General features: G+C 35.9%; 2 protein-coding genes across 2 annotated transcripts in view; both read left to right on the plus strand.

Annotated features, from left to right (window-relative positions):
* Positions 1-1,864, plus strand: part of LOC105523415 (ankyrin repeat domain-containing protein 20A2-like) — a gene marked incomplete at its 5' end in the record, with an annotated part of 97,325 nt that extends 95,461 nt beyond the window's left edge. Inside the window, one exon of the mRNA XM_011958228.1 lies at positions 893-1,864. Within this exon, the coding sequence (XP_011813618.1) occupies positions 893-1,864 (972 nt within the window). The remainder of the gene's footprint in view (positions 1-892) is intronic.
* The window catches only part of LOC105523416 (coiled-coil domain-containing protein 29-like), a 21,746-nt gene continuing 7,634 nt past the window's right edge, over positions 1,784-15,895 (plus strand). Inside the window, exons 1-3 of the mRNA XM_011958229.1 lie at positions 1,784-1,813; positions 3,360-3,509; positions 10,430-10,559. Of these exons, the coding sequence (XP_011813619.1) occupies positions 3,463-3,509; positions 10,430-10,559 (177 nt within the window). The 5' untranslated portion in view covers positions 1,784-1,813; positions 3,360-3,462. The remainder of the gene's footprint in view (positions 1,814-3,359; positions 3,510-10,429; positions 10,560-15,895) is intronic.

Below are 15,895 nucleotides of genomic sequence, written 5' to 3' on the forward strand. Positions count from 1 at the left end.
AAAATTGTTCCTTGTGCTTCCCCTATTTCATTACTGTACCTAAAATAAAATAAAGAAGAAGCAGAAATTATTGCAATCACAAATAATCTCATGATGTTCTAAAAAAAGCTCTATAAATTTTATCTTATTTACCGTTGGTGTTTTAAAATAAAAGTTTTATTTTGTATTGATATAATTACACCACAGAAGTAACTGTGATCTGTGGGAGAACTAGAAATAGACTCAGAAGCCCTGGGGAAAATCCTGTAGCTTGCTTATATTTTTAACCTTTCTTTTTCAAAATTATGGTAACTAGAGGAGTTCATCAATGAATGTATATAGGGGTGAATAGTATAATATCTACATTTATGATTTAGTAAATGTAATTCATATAATTGCCTATAGAAGTGTTAAAAGAGTCAAATTGCAATAGAATATTATCTGTGAAACAGAACTGTAATAACTTTGGGAAATTTTATCAGTCCAAATACGTGTGAACTAAGGTTCTTACTATAGGGTGGTGTAAGGGTTAGATATCAAAGTGTAAATGTATTTTTTTGACATATTTTAATTTAGTCAAATTTGTTAATGCTTTAATTTATGCTTTTGGGTTTGTTGTAATTCAGGCAAAGGCTTTTCCAATTCTGATATTCTTAAAAATTCTCTGGTGTGCATGTGTGCGTGTGTGTGTGTTTTCTTTTATAAATTCATTGACTTTAAATAAATTTCTGGACTTTGTGGAATTTATGCTCTACAAGGTTCAAAGTTTTGCTTCAACTTTTTCTCCAGTTGGACATCCACTTACAGTAACCTTGTTAGTGTATGAATGTCCAGGTTATTCATTCACTTCAGAGGTAATCATGATATGTTATTTTATGGAGTACTAGCTAAAACTTTCTTTTATTTTATTTAGGATTTTCATAATCATGAAGAAATAAAAGATCTGATGGATGAAATTTGCATTTTGGAGACAGATATTGCTATACTCAGGCAGGAAATATGCACAATGAAAAATGACAACTTGGAAAAAGAAAATGAATATCTTAAGGACATTAAAATTGTTAAAGAAAGAAATGCTGCCCTTGAAAAGATTATAAAACTCAATGAGGAAATAACAAAAACAGCATTCCAGGATCAACAAGAGCTTAATGATCTCAAAGCTGAGAATAAAAGGCTCAATTCCGAACTGCTGAAGGAAAAAGAAAATGAGGCAAGACTGGAAGCTGAAATTGAATCTTATCAGTCTAGACTGGCTACTGTTATAAGTAAGCACAGTGAAAGTGTGAAAACAGAAAGAAACCTAAAACTTGCTTTACAGAACACACAAGACATTTCTGAGCAAGTAAAAATGAGTTCTGATATTTCCGAAGTTGAAGATAAGAATGAGTTTCTCACTGAACAACTTTCTAAAGCGCAAATTAAATTTAATACCTTAAAAGATAAGTTCCATAAGACAAGAGATACTCTCAGAATAAAGTCATTGGCTTTAGAAACTCTACAAAATGACCTAAGCCAAACCCAGCAGCAAATAAAGGAAATGAAAGAGATGTATCAAAATGCAGAAACTAAAGTGAGTAATTCCACTGGAGAGTGGAACCGTGTGGAAGAAAGGATATGTCAACTCCAGCGTGAAAATCTGTGGCTTGAACAGCAACTAGATGAGGTTCACCAGAAAGAGGATCATAAAGAGATAGTAATTAATATCCAAAGAGGTTCTATTGAGAGTAGAAAGAAAGACCTCCTGCTAGAAGAGAAAAATAAGAAGCTAATGAATGACTATGATCGTTTAAAAGAAAGTCTCTTTCAATATGAGAGAGAGAAACCAGAAAGAGTAGTAAGTATCAACGAAGAGAAATATTTTCAAACTTCCAGAAAGAAAATTTAAATATTTGGTTCTGGATACATGTTGAACCTAGATGAATATAAAAATCAATAGGTGAAAAGTGTGTTTACCATACTGTATAATTCCATTTACATGAAGCATCCAAAAAAGAGAAACGTATAGAGACGTAAAGTAGGTTAATGTTTGCAAAGGGCTGGGGCTGGAAGCTGGTAATGACCGCTAAAAGGTGTGAGGGATCTTGCAGTGATGGAAATGCTCTAAAGTTGGATTGTAGAGATGGCTGCACAACTCAGTAAATGTACTAAAACTCGTTTAACTTAAGTTAAAACAGATACAGTATGTAAGTGATATTTCAACAAAGCTGTTTTAATAAGAAAATAAAGGCAAAATGTGTTTACTCTATCAGCTTAGAAACATACCTTGTTTCTAGGAAAGAAAAGGTAGAGGTGAGAGATGATTTACTTTGAGAAAAGACATTGTGTCACCTACGAAATTGTATTAGGCACAGAATCATATTTAAAGGTAGATAGTCCTGTACTGGTTAAATAATAATTTTAATAACTTTATGTTGCCACATGTTAAGACCATGATGAAGGTATAAATGGAAATGTTCACACCTGAAATGAGTCTTTTCAAATTACAATTTAATTAAGTGATTTTCTTCAACACTTAATTCTAGATTTCACAGATGAACTGAAGTGCATTGCTGTGTCTTGTCATACCTTAAGTAGCTTTTAATATATTTTAGTTGGTATAGCTTTGTTATTATTCATATTAATTTAACAGATCTGAAAATATGTCAAATTACATATTTTTATGACCACATAATGTTTTAAAGGCACCTACTTGTTATAAAAATCATAATTTAGGATAAATGTGGTAAATTTTAGCAAAACCATATTTGGTTTAGTCTTCCCACTGGTATTTATAGTTTACTTTGAATATTTTTATTAATAATTAACTCATAATTTTTATTCCAAAGCTCAATGACTATCATTTGAATATAACTTTGTCCAGTACAAAGATACTATAGCTGCCTGTGATTTATGAGATAGGCATTAGATTCCCATTTTCAGACTAAAGAGGGGTGGCAGGCTTCACATACAGTGGGATTGGAGTAATTACAGAGGGAGTTGTAGGAGCTTGAAGTCCAAGAGGGAGGTAGAGGCCTGTTTACCTAGGGCCTCAAAGGTCATTGGAATTTTACTTGTATTCTGAGATAGGAATCTGTTAGAAGGATTTGAGCAGGTGATTGAATATGTTAGGAACTTTGAGGTTGAGTTGAGCTTCTAAGATGATTGAATGGTGGGATGAGTTTGTTGTGTAAGTAAGAGAATACCAGTTAGGCAGGAAGATAACACATTCTGTATTCCTCACTGAATTCAGTAATAAATAAACATGTGTATATGTGATGAAAAGAAGGTGAATTAATGTGTGTGGTGATAATTTTCAAAGTAGGTACGTTAGAGTTAAATAGTATTAACATAATTTAATAATAAGGCAATTAATAAAATCAGTAACAAAAATATTTTATCAGGTGGTTGTGAGACAACTTCAACAAGAAGTAGCTGATTCCCTTAAAAAATTAACTATGTTAGAGTCTCCACTGGAAGGTACATCACGTTGTCACATTAATTTGGATGAGACACAGGCCTCAAAGAAGAAATTATTTCAAGTGGAAAGTCAGGTATGTATGAAATTTAACATGTCAACACAGTTATTCTGTAGCTGGTTGAATTATATAACATGTTTTAGGATACTAATTTTGGCAGAAGCTTTTGTATTTTAATTATAATTATTTCCATTTTACTATCTTTATAATGTATTTTTTTTATATTGTGATTTTTATTCTACCATTTTGAAAAACCATTGTATACCTCTTCTCTTGCAACATGTACCCTTGGAAATGTTGAGAATTATACATCATTCCTCACAGAACACTGACTTTTCTCCTGTTAAACAGTATTTTAAAGTATTTTTTGTGTTGCTCTGATGAGGCACGCCAGATTAAATCTGAGGAGAATATTTAATGGAATGTTCCAGAAAATTGTCTTATTTCTTCACTTTTGTGAATGGACACAGAATCTGTGTCTATTTATTTCACAGATTCTGGGTTAACTTGTACAGAAAGGCCACTATACTATTCTTTGAAATGTACGTTTTAGGTTAATTTACAAACTATTTGAAAAGTTAGGCATTTTCTTTATCTATCTTTTATTTAAAATATACTATAAAACTGTAGAAATATTTAGATTTGATATAGTATGTACATCAAAAATTGAGAGTTGAGAAAATTATCATGGTCCTGCCATTAGATTTTAAAAACAGTTTCACTGATATAATTCACATATCAGACGGTTCAACGATTTAAAATGTGCAACTCAGTATTATTAGTATATTCGCAGCATTTTCATCACCCTGAAAAGCAACCCCACATCTCCTAGGCATGACTGCAACCTTCCTCCATGTCTCTTCACCTACCCCTGTTATAGGCAACCACCATCAACTTTTGTCTCCGTAGGTTGGCCTGTTCTGTCTATTTCATATACATAGAGTTATACAATCTGTAGTCCTTTGTGACTGGCTTTTTCACTTAGCATAAAATTTTCAGAATTCATGCATGTTTTAGCACACATTGGTAATATATTTCTTCTTATAGTTAAGTGATATTCTATTGCATGACTATACTGGTTTTCCATTCATTCATCAGTTGATGGATCTTCAGGTTAGTTTCCACTTTTTATGTGGTGCTGCTTATGAGCATTCATAATGCTCATAATTATGAAAAGTGCTGCTGTGAGCATTCACTTACAGGTTATTATGTGGACATGTGTTTTTATTTTCCTGCCATTGAACTTTATCCTCAGAGTTAATTGGGCAGATTTCAGCACTTGTCTTGCTCATGCTGTCCTTTCTGCCTTTCAGTTTCTGTTCATCTAGCCTCATTCATTCAGACCTGGCAGACGATTTTTTTGTTTCATGAAGCTTTCTATGATTGTTCTGACTCTTATTGACCTTATGTGTTAGCAATTGTTGTCTAGTCTGTGCAGAAAAATGTAGTCCTTATTTTACATGGCTTTTCTTATGGAAGATAATTTTGTCTCATTATAAATGTGCTTAACAGGGCAATAATATATAATATGTATGCCACCTATCCTTGCATAAATTGAAACTATTTTAGCTTAGAAGATTTTAGCATACAATTAAGTACTTTATACCATACCAATTATTTCTTCTTTGAGACCTTGACACAGTAAGGTTTATATTCTAAATGTATTTTTAGCAATTAAATATCAAATCTAAACCAATGAGTCTAATAGAGGAGAATCGTTCAATCCCATGTTTATGTTTTTTTCACTATGAAAAAGAATCTAAATTGGCCTTTTTTCACTCTGCAGCCAGAGCTGTATTTCTGGACTGCTACCAGTTTGTCATCTGAACAGTTCTGGCTGCAGCTTGTCTGAGGAACGATAGCACAGCCCCTCAATCTGAGTGCTCAGCAGACGGCTTGTGAAGGCAGCACCACAGCAACAGTTACTCAGAGGGAACTGATTCAGGAACCTCGATTTAGCAATAGAGCCTAGGGTTTTTCAGCTCAGTGTCTTTAGCCTGTCTCTGCTGGTCATGTCAGTTATGTACTATTCAGTCCAGGAGGTGCTATTTACATTGTAGTACATACATAGTCATTGCCTACTGAGTCATACAGATAGAAAAGTCAGTTATAAATTTTATGCCCCCCATTTGCTGCAGCTCTCAGTGGTGAGAAGAATGACTGAGTGCAGCTATAGGAGACTATTTCCATTGGCATGCCGCCTGCCTAACATACACAATTTTGTTAAGATATGCAAACAGAATTATTATGCTAATAGCAACTATTTTATGTAGCTCACTGTGTTCCACATACTCTTCTAAGGGCTTCATGTTAGTCCCCAGTTAAACACCTAGTTGGGGGAGGTGACTCATGCCAGTAATCTTAGCATTTTAGAAGGCTGAGGCAGGAGGATCGCTTGAGCCCAGGACTTTGAGACCAGCCAGAGCAATATAGTGAGACCCTGTCTCTACAAAAAAAAAAAAAAAAAATTAAAACACTTTCTGAGGCATGGTGGTGCATGCCTGTAGTCCCAGCTACAATGGGAGGCTGTGGTAGGAGGGTCACTTGAACTTGGAATATTGGGACTGTAGTGAGCGGTGATCAAGCCTCCGCACTCCAGCCTGGGTAACAGAGCAAGACTCTGTCTCATAAGTAAAACGTTTTGTATAGATTCCCATAGAATTGAGTTAAACATCAGGCATAGAATTATTAGCCACTTGATGTCTGCCTTGAGTGTAAAACCTGTAATAAGGGGCAGCTTTAAACCATCTCAATCAATAGCCTCTAACTTCTCAAGAAGGTTCTTATTTCATGAATTTCTAAGCAACACACTACCAGGATTAAGACATTTGGTGGATACCATTTTGAGATGACGAATCTCAATTGGGAAGTAGGGAGACCTCTACTTGACTGGAGCTGCCAATGATATAGTTGAGTGTCCCCCCGAATAACTTTAGAACAAGACTTTCATCATGCCATAACTCTAAGGAAAAGGAAACTCTTTAAAAGAAAAGAAACGCAAACAATTGATAATCTGATTCTCATGTGAAAGTTTTCATTATAAAAGAAAACAAGGGCTGGGTGCCGTGGTTCATGTCTGTAATCCCAACACTTCGGGAGGCTGAGGTGGGTGGGTTACCTGAGGTCAAGAGTTCAAAAACAGCTTGGCCAACATGGTGAAACTGAAAATACAAAAATCAGCCAGGTGTGGTGGTGTGTGCCTGTAGTCCCAGCTACTTGGGAGGCTGAGGCAGAAGAATCACTTGGACTCAGGAGGTGGAAGTTGCAGAAAGCCAAGATGGCACCACTGCACTCCAGCCTGGATGACACAGTGTGACTTCATATCAACAAAAAATGAAAAACAAAGAAAAACAATGTATAATGGTCCAAACAAGAAGAAAGAAAGATAAAAAGGACAAAGTATACTGGTCAGTATCCTAACAGTGAGATAGTCCGTCTTTGAGATAAGAAAATAACAGTATACTCAAAGTAGCATCAATAAGAACCAATGTAAAACAGACAAGATTCACTATCTACAAAAGTAATCTGCACCAAGTAGCAACGTATGAGTGTGTGGTTGAGAATATTGTCTATAATAGGTGTACTAGAAGGAAGAAGACTCAAGAGAAAGGTCAGAGCTGGAAATGTAGATTAGGGAATCTAGGTCAAAGTTTTGAGATTTTTCAGAGTCTCGAGAGAATTTCAAAAGTGAAATAACAGCCGGGTGCGGTGTCTCATGCTTTTAATCCCAGCACTTTGGAGGCCAAGGCAGGCAGATCATGAGGTCAGGAGTTCAAGACCAGTCTAGCCAACATAGTGAAATCCTGTCTCTTCTAAAAATACAAAAAATTAGCCAGGTATGGTAGCACGTGCCTGTAATCCTAGCTACTTGGGAGGCTGAGACAGGAGAATCGCTTGAACCTTGAACTCATGAGGTGGAGGTTGCAGTGAGCTGAGATCGTGCCACTGCACTCCAGGCTGGGTGACAATGGGAGAGTCCATCTCAAAACAAAAAACAAAAACAAAACAAAACAAAAACCAGAAAGGAGTAGAGCTGAACAACACAGATTGCTGCATTTAGAAATGAAGTGGGATCAGAGGAGCAGAGGGAGCATTTGGTCACTGCTCGCAGTTGCTGCTGAGTAAAGCAGAATAAAGTCCTTGAGGACCCTTGGAGTTTTTTATTGGAATTATTAAAAATCAGATTTCAGTATAAAAAACACAATAAGTGATGAAAAATAGATTTCTGGATGAGACCATATGTCATAGAGTCCAATGGAAGGGGAGAAACAGGGTAATAGAAAAGCCACAAATAGTAGACAAAGGTTGTGTTTTTGTTTACTATAGAACAACTAAACTTTATTTAAAGAGAAGTGGTTAAGAGAAAGGGAAAACCTGAAACCTATGGGTGAATACTTAGAATGACAGTATTTGGCTCAGCCTGAGACAGATGAGGATCAAAAATGTAATGGGAACTAGATAAGAGTTTTCTAAAAATTGTGTTAGTAAGACGTAATTTAAGAAAACTTGGAATATCTTAAATATTAATGACAATGTTTCTAGAGTATCTTTAAAAACTGAATGGAAATATATAACTACTCTTTTTTTTTTTTTTTAACTAACCCTTGGTATTTTATGTGTAAAAACCCTCATTTGTAACAAAGATTTTTGGCAGTTTAAATTTCAGAAAAGATAATGATGAAAGTATGAATCATTTTTATCAGTATTAAGAAAAGTGACTATTTTTGAAATCTGCCCTTCCTGGCATCAGGTTTATAAAACGCACTTTATACACCTGCCTAAATAAGTATTACTCATCCACTTATGAGAAATATATTTGAGATAAAAGACGGTCTCTAGATTTTACAAAAATAATTTTAAACACTTTCTTTAAGACTGAAGAAAAAAATGGAGAATTAAGAAAACTTTTTGAGTTAATATCGTCACTGGAATGTAATGTGAATCGAATAAGAAAGAAAAATCATGAATTAGAACAAGAGGCAACTGGGTAAGGTTTTCATATTGTAGAACATGTTAACCGTTTATTAATTGATTTAACTCTAATTTTACTTGACTAAAACCTAGATACAAATTCATTTTATGTCTGTATTTTCATAATTAAACAAATTCTATTTTGAAATGTATTTCACAAGCTCACAACACAACTTTAAAGGCATCTGTGTCATGGGGGTGGGAGTCAGCTGAGCTGCTGGGGCAAGGTGAAAGTGTTTTGAATGCCAAAATATTATACTTTTCTTTTTTTTTCTTTTTTTTTTTTGGTGGGGGACAGAGTCTGGCTCTGTCTCCCAGGCTGGAGTGCAATGGCCCAATCTCAGCTCACTGTAACCTATGCCTCCAAGCAATTCTCCTGCCTCAGTCTCCTGAGTTGCTGGGATTACTGGTGTGTGCCACCATGTTTGGCTAATTTTTGTATTTTTAGTAGAGACAGGGTTTTGTCAAGTTGGTCAGGCTGGTTTCGAACTCCTGACCTCGTGAGCTGCCCGCTGCAGCCTCCCAAAGTGATGTGAGCCACCGTGCCTGGCCACTTACTCTTTAATGATTTTGAAAACAATGACAAAGCTTTGGACACATAATGTCGAGTATACTCTTCATTATCTAGCTTGAATTTTGATTTCTGAAGATATTTTTGCTGTCTGTGGTCATTTTTTCTTCCCTTTGTAGTATCCTCTGCTGCATTCAAATTCTTTAAAGAAGACCTATTTGTGTCATTCTTTAACATCAAAATTTATCTTGATATGTAGCTTATATTTTGTTTCTGCTTCTTTCTTTTTCTTTTAGATATAAAACATATCATGGAAGTTTACTCATTTTACACGGTACCTCCGTTACATACATGAAGTACACATGTTATAAAACTTCTGTTTTACATGAATAAATTTCATATGTATATAAATATATGTAAAACTTAAAGAAAAAGTAAAGTGAGCATTCACGTTTTGATCACAGATTTTTTTTTAAATGGAATGTGTCTTTGAAGCCCTGAACACAGCTACTTCTCTATTTACTGAGCGCTTAAGTTTGTTTTTGATTCTAATTGACATTTTTCTATCATTGCCATTCTCTACATGGTTTTGTATCTCTTTCATTTTGTTGACATTATGTCAGCAAAGATCTCTAGATCTCTTCTTCAAAGTCTTTAAATCATCACACATCTCTCTGCCCCTTTCCTTTTTTCTAAAACTGCCCGTTTCCTTTTTCTCCTCAACTCAGATACTAAAGATGTTTTCTTCTCTTTTTCTACATTGAATGATCTCCTTGATGCTTTTTGTGCGTACTTTTTTTTCTTATTATAGACTGTGGTCAATAGGTATCAAAATGTATTTTTGTGTCTTTTTCAAACATATGTGTTTTACTTTTTTATCTTGGTTACTCATCTCTGGGTTATGGCTTATATTTAGTAATAGGTTATTTTACTTAGCATACCAACATGGATATGAATAGTTTATTTACAAGAAGTGTAGTTAAGCCAGGTGTGGTGGCTCACACTTGTAATCCCAGCACTTTGGGAGGCCAAGGTGGGTGGATCATTAGAGATCAGTAGTTCAAGACCAGTTGAGCAGTGAAACTCCATCTCTGCTAAAAATACAAAATGAACCAGGCGTGGTAGTACACAGCTGTAATCCCAGTTACTTGGGAGGCTGAGACAGGTGAATCACTTGAATCTAGGAGGCAGAGGTTTCAGTGAGCCGAGATCACACCATTGCACGTCGCCCTGGGTGACAAGAGTGAAATTCCATCTCAAAACAAAACAAAACAAAATGTATGGTTATAATATCACTTTACCTGCCATATATGCCATAAATTGTTCTTCATATTATTTATCTAAGATTGTAATTTCATATAGAATGCTTTCAAACTCTGTTCAGTTGAAACTGAAAGGATCATAGTTTATAGATTTGTTTCTTTGATGTGCCATAACATAACATCTTTTTAAACAATTATTAAATATTTACTCTTAAAAATACTTGACTTACTAATTATGTACATTTTTGCAGATATAAGAAACTCCTGGAAAGGACAATAAATATGTTATATGTATTTGGAAATGAAGACTTTGGTTTCCATGGAGACTTAAAAACAGATAAACTGAAAATGGATATTCTGATTAAGAAGCTAAACCATAAGGTAATTTTTTTTTAAAAATCATTTTATCTTAAGGTCTAGATTACCTGAGCGAGGCATGCAGGTTTGTTACATACGTAAATGTGTGCCATGCCATGATGGTTTGCTGCATCTATCAATCCATCACCTAGATATTAAGCCCTGCAGGTATTAGCTATTGATCTTGATGCTCTCCCCCTGACCCCCAACAGGCCCCAGTGTTTGTTGTTCCCCTTCCCGAGTCCATGTGTTCTCATTGTTCAGCTCCCACTTAAAAGTGAGAAGATGCAGTGTTTGTTTTTTTTGTTCCTGCATTAGTTTGCAGAGGATAACAGTTTCAAGTTCATCCATGTCCCTGCAAAGAGCATGACCTCATTCATTGGTATGGCCCCCTAGTATTCCATGGTGTATATATACCACATTTTCTTTATCCCTTCTATCACTGATGGACAACTGGGTTGACTCCATGTCTTTACTGTTGTCAACGGTGCTGTAGTGAACATACAAATGCATGTATCTTTATAATAGAATAATTTATATTCCAACATATGGTAATTTTAAATCAGTTTTGGGATTAAAAATCACATAATTTGGGAAATATTAATAATGGAAAAACCCAAATTCTGCCAAAATATGTTGAGAAAATAGAGGACAAATATATATTTTCAGATATTAAATGCATCAGGCTCTTAATTAATTTTCCCCAGAACTGGGAAGACCTAGAAGGGGAGAGATTGGGCTACATTAATGAGGGCCATTTCAAAATACGTCAAAAAATACATTTAGGGGTTAAATATTTTGATTTCCTTCAGCTTCTTTTCTCTGTGATGCTGGACCAGAATCAGGTTAGAAAGTAAGCCACATTATAAGAGTTAATAAAACCCATCTGATGAGATTTTATAGTTTGAAGCGTGTGATTCCCAGACCCTTTGGATAGAAATTGGGGCCAAAGAAAACAAGGTCTTATTCCTCAATATAAATCTCTCAGCACTTTAAGCAGTGAAAGAAAGATTTTTCGTTTAATTTTACTGACTTGATACTAATGAAAAGAATAGTTTTTAAAACATAAATCTTTCTTTCTATAAAAAGGACATGCAGTTGATTCTCTTAGGCCTTGACCTCTGGCCAGTGATCTGAAACCAATTAACATCTGTCTCCAGATCACTAGTACCAAAATCACTAGTACCAAATTAATTTGGGGCAGAGGACAACAGTTTTATTGAGAAATAATGAACACACCATGCAATTCACTAATCATAATATACAAGTCATTAACTTTCATATTTTGAGAGAGTTATGCAGTCCTCGTTACCATCAATTTTAGAACATTTTCATCGCCCTAAAAACAAACCCCACATTATTTAGCCATCTTCACTAGTTTCCCCTTCCTCCCTCAGCCCTAGGGAACCACCCACCTTCTTTGTATAGATTTGCCTATAAGCCTCTGAAATAAAAAGCAAGTGGTCTACAGTGACTGGCTTAGTTCACTTAGCATAATTTTTCATGCTGCATCTGTGCTGTAGCAGGTATTGATGCAGGGTTCTTGCTCCTTAGTTCAGCTAAATCTGGGTTCTTCTGTCATGACCAGGAAAAATTAAGCATGAAGACACATTGAAGGGTGAGGAGAACAGAATTTATTAAGTGAAAGGAAAGCGCTCAGCAAAGAGAGGGGTCCTGCAAACAGGTTTCCACCTCACAATTGAATACCAGGAGTACATGAGCTGAAGTGGTCAGGCTCCTCCCCTGCATAAGGTGTGAATTCCTGGTGACTCCTCCCCATCCCCCCAGTACTTGTAGGCCTCCAGTCCTCTGCCAGCATGTCCAGGCAAGACAAGTCCAGGTTCCCTTATCTGCACATAGTATCTGGTGTAAAGGCTTGTGGGACTGCTTGAAGATTCTCCGGGGACACTTCCGTATCTGCCTAGGCATTTTGCTGTCTCCTCCTAATACAGTATCAGTACTTAATTTCTTCTTATTGCTGAGTAATACTCCACTGTATGGATACATCAAACATTTTATTTATCCATTCGCCAGGTGGTGAACCTTTGGGTTTTTTCCCACCCAAACGTGATGGACGCTTTGGTTGTTTCCACTTTTTGACTCCTATTAATAATGCTGCTGTAAACATTTATGTATGAGTTTTTGTGCTCACATATGTTTTTATTTTTCTGGAGTATATACTTATGACTGAAATTTCTGGATCATATGGTGACTTCATGCTTAACGATTTGAGGAGCTGCCAGTTTGTTTTCCAAAGTGGCTGCACCACTTTACATTCCCAGCAGCATTGGAAAAGGGTTTTAATTTCTTTGCATTTTTTCCTAACACTTACTTCCTCTTTTTTATTGAACAAAGATTTCATCCTGTCGTGTGAAGTGATACCACATGTGGTTTTGATTTACATTTTCCTAATGACTAATTACATTAAGCATCTATTAATGTGCTTGTTATCCATCTTTATGTCTTCTTTGCAGAAATATCTATTCAAAATCTTTGCCCATTTTTTAAATTGGGTTATCTTGTTATTCATGAATTGCAGACATTCTTTATATGTCCTATATGTGTAAGTCCCTTATCAGATATACGCTTCTCAAATACTTTCTTCTACTCAGTGTGTTAACTTTTCACTTCTTGATACTGTCTTCTCAGGGACAGCAGTTTTCAATTTTGAAGTCCAGTGAATCCATTTTTCCTTTGGAGTCATAGCGAAGAAAACACTGTGAAATGCAGTCACAGAGATTTATGCCAGGGTTTTCTTCTGAGGGTTTTATAGTTTTAGCTGTTAGAGTGAACTGTTTTGAGTTAATTTTTAAATAAGATATTTGGTCCAGCTTTATTTATTGTTGCATATGGATATCCAGTTTTCCCAGCACCATTTGTTGAAAAGACTATTCTTTTCCCATTCTGTTCTTTTGTTAACCTTGTATAAAATCAATTGACTGTAAATGTGCAGGTTTATTTTTAGATTATCAACTCTTAGCTTGTTTATGTCTATTCTTATGACAAGGCCAAGTCAAATTTAATGAGGAGGTTTTTTCCATCATATTGCATATTACCAGATGTCTTATGTCATAATAAAAAATAAATTTAGTGGAATAGCTTTAACTTCACCTTTTGTGACTCAAAGACGTCTCTGGCCAGTTTATACATTACTTACTCTAAGACATGATGGGAAGTCAGGCTTGCAAGACACACTTGATTTCTTTTTTTCTCCATTCCAACCTTTAGTCTCTTTTCCATTGCCTCACTCTATAGTTATATTTGCAGAAAGTTTTGATCACAGGATCGGCTGACATAGTCTAATATTTAGTGCATTATGTTTTGCTAATTCATTGTACTTCATTGAATCTTCCATAGATGTCTACCATCGAGGAAGGAGAAGTTTAAGTCTGAGTTGCCAGCTTTCCTCAGTGGAAATCAAGTGAAGTCATCATCTTTCAGTTCTCAGATCCTCTTTCCACCTAGTAGCTGGTTCTCTTGGGTAGCACTGTGGCTAATACTTTTCTTGGTGCCAATCTTGCATTTTCAGAAACCACAGTTCCCTGTATTGACGTCCTTTTACTGAAACAGAGATGCACAGCTCTGCTTTCTAGCTCAGTAGATGATTCTTGAAATATAAAGTTTAATTCATTCCAAGAAAAAGTCTTAGGAGTGCAGCACTTCAAAATCAGGTAATGTTCAGGCAACTTATCAGAGACACATAGTAGATTAGTATTTTGACTTTCAAAATTTCAGAGCCAAGTTGTGTGCTATAGAGATGCATTGTGGCATAACATACAGATGGGATGGTCTTAACTTCTCCATACAAACGAGCTTGAAGTAAGGTGAAGGAGAAATTGCATTTGATGTCTTAGCACTCAAAGCGCACTGTTGATTTTACTTCTTTGAAGACTAAAAATCATTCCATAATATTCTCCTTATTTCCTCACTGAGAAAAGGAAAATGAAAATTGAACACTAGATGGATTAATAAATACTCAAAGCTTCTTTTAGAATTTTAGTTAATTGAAATCAGGTAAATGTCGGATTTTGGTTATGTAACCAAGTATTTCTAGTTGTTTCTCAAATCATATGTCTTCTTGCTTCCCAGTCTGGTTTCCTACCTTGAGGGGAAATTGTAAGGAGACACCCTTGCCTTGTTGTCAGAGCTCATAATTGAAGGGGGTTTTAGGAAAAGTTCCTCCTCAGCAGCTTATGTCTCTCTCCTGGTTATCTGCTGCTTCTCAGTAATGTTTGCCATCAATGAATGAATCTCAACATTTATTAGATCCTACTTTAAAGGAGACTCTTTTCTGCTACACAAGTTATATTTCCTGTTTTCTCTTTTAAACTTTATTTTTCTAACAATTACCCAGTGTTTTGTGGCTTAAAAGGAAAACATTTTGCTTGTTCATGAACCTGTGGTTTGGAAAAAGCTTGGCCGGGAGAGCTTGTCTCTGCTCCCCTCAGCGTCTCTAGGAACAGCTGATCATTTGGGGAAATGGAATCATCTGAAAATTTGCTCACCCATGTGTTTGATGGTTGATGCTGGCCATTGGCTGGAGCCTTGGTTGGGGCAGGCAGCATGAACACTGACACTGGCGCTGCCAGGCTGTCTTTGTGGCCTGATCTCTCTCACAATCTGGGGGCTGAGTTCGAAGGGAAAGCAGTCTGAGACAGGGAAGCCACCTGGCATCCCTTTAACTGCATTCTATTCATTAGAAGGAAGTCAATAAGGTTGGCCCATATTCTGTTTTTAAATGGGATGAATATAGCCTCGCTTTTGTTTTAATTGACACGTATATATACATAATTATGGGCCATAGAGTGACATTTTGATACATGTATATAGTGCGTAATGATCAAACTAACTAGCACATTTACTACTTCAACCATTTTTCATTTCTTTGAATTATGAACATTCAAAATCTTCTGGCTTTTTAAAAACATACTATAAATCATAGTCAGCCATATTCACCCCACAATACCACAGGACACCGGAACTCATTCCTCTTATCTAACTCTAATTCTCTATCCATTAACCAGCCTCCCCTCTCCTGCTTCTGTGAGCTTTTTTGTTGTTGTTAAGAGATAGGACCTTGCTAGTGTAATCTGGGCTCTGGGCAACTGTAGTCATCCAGATTGGAGACAGTGGTTTGATCATAGATCACTGTAGCCTCAAACTCTTGGGCTCACATGATTCTCACACCTCAGCCTCCTGAGCAGCTGGGATTATGGGCATGCAGCACTGCACCTGTCTGATTTTTGACTTTGTATAGATGTCTCCCTATATTGTCCAGGGTGCTCTGGAACTTTCAGCCTCACGTGATTCTCCTGCCTTGGTCTTTTAAAGTGCTAAGAAATAACAGGCATCGGAGGGGG

Source organism: Colobus angolensis, unplaced genomic scaffold (assembly GCF_000951035.1).
Source record: "Colobus angolensis palliatus isolate OR3802 unplaced genomic scaffold, Cang.pa_1.0 Scaffold460, whole genome shotgun sequence".
Lineage (NCBI taxonomy): Eukaryota > Metazoa > Chordata > Mammalia > Primates > Cercopithecidae > Colobus > Colobus angolensis.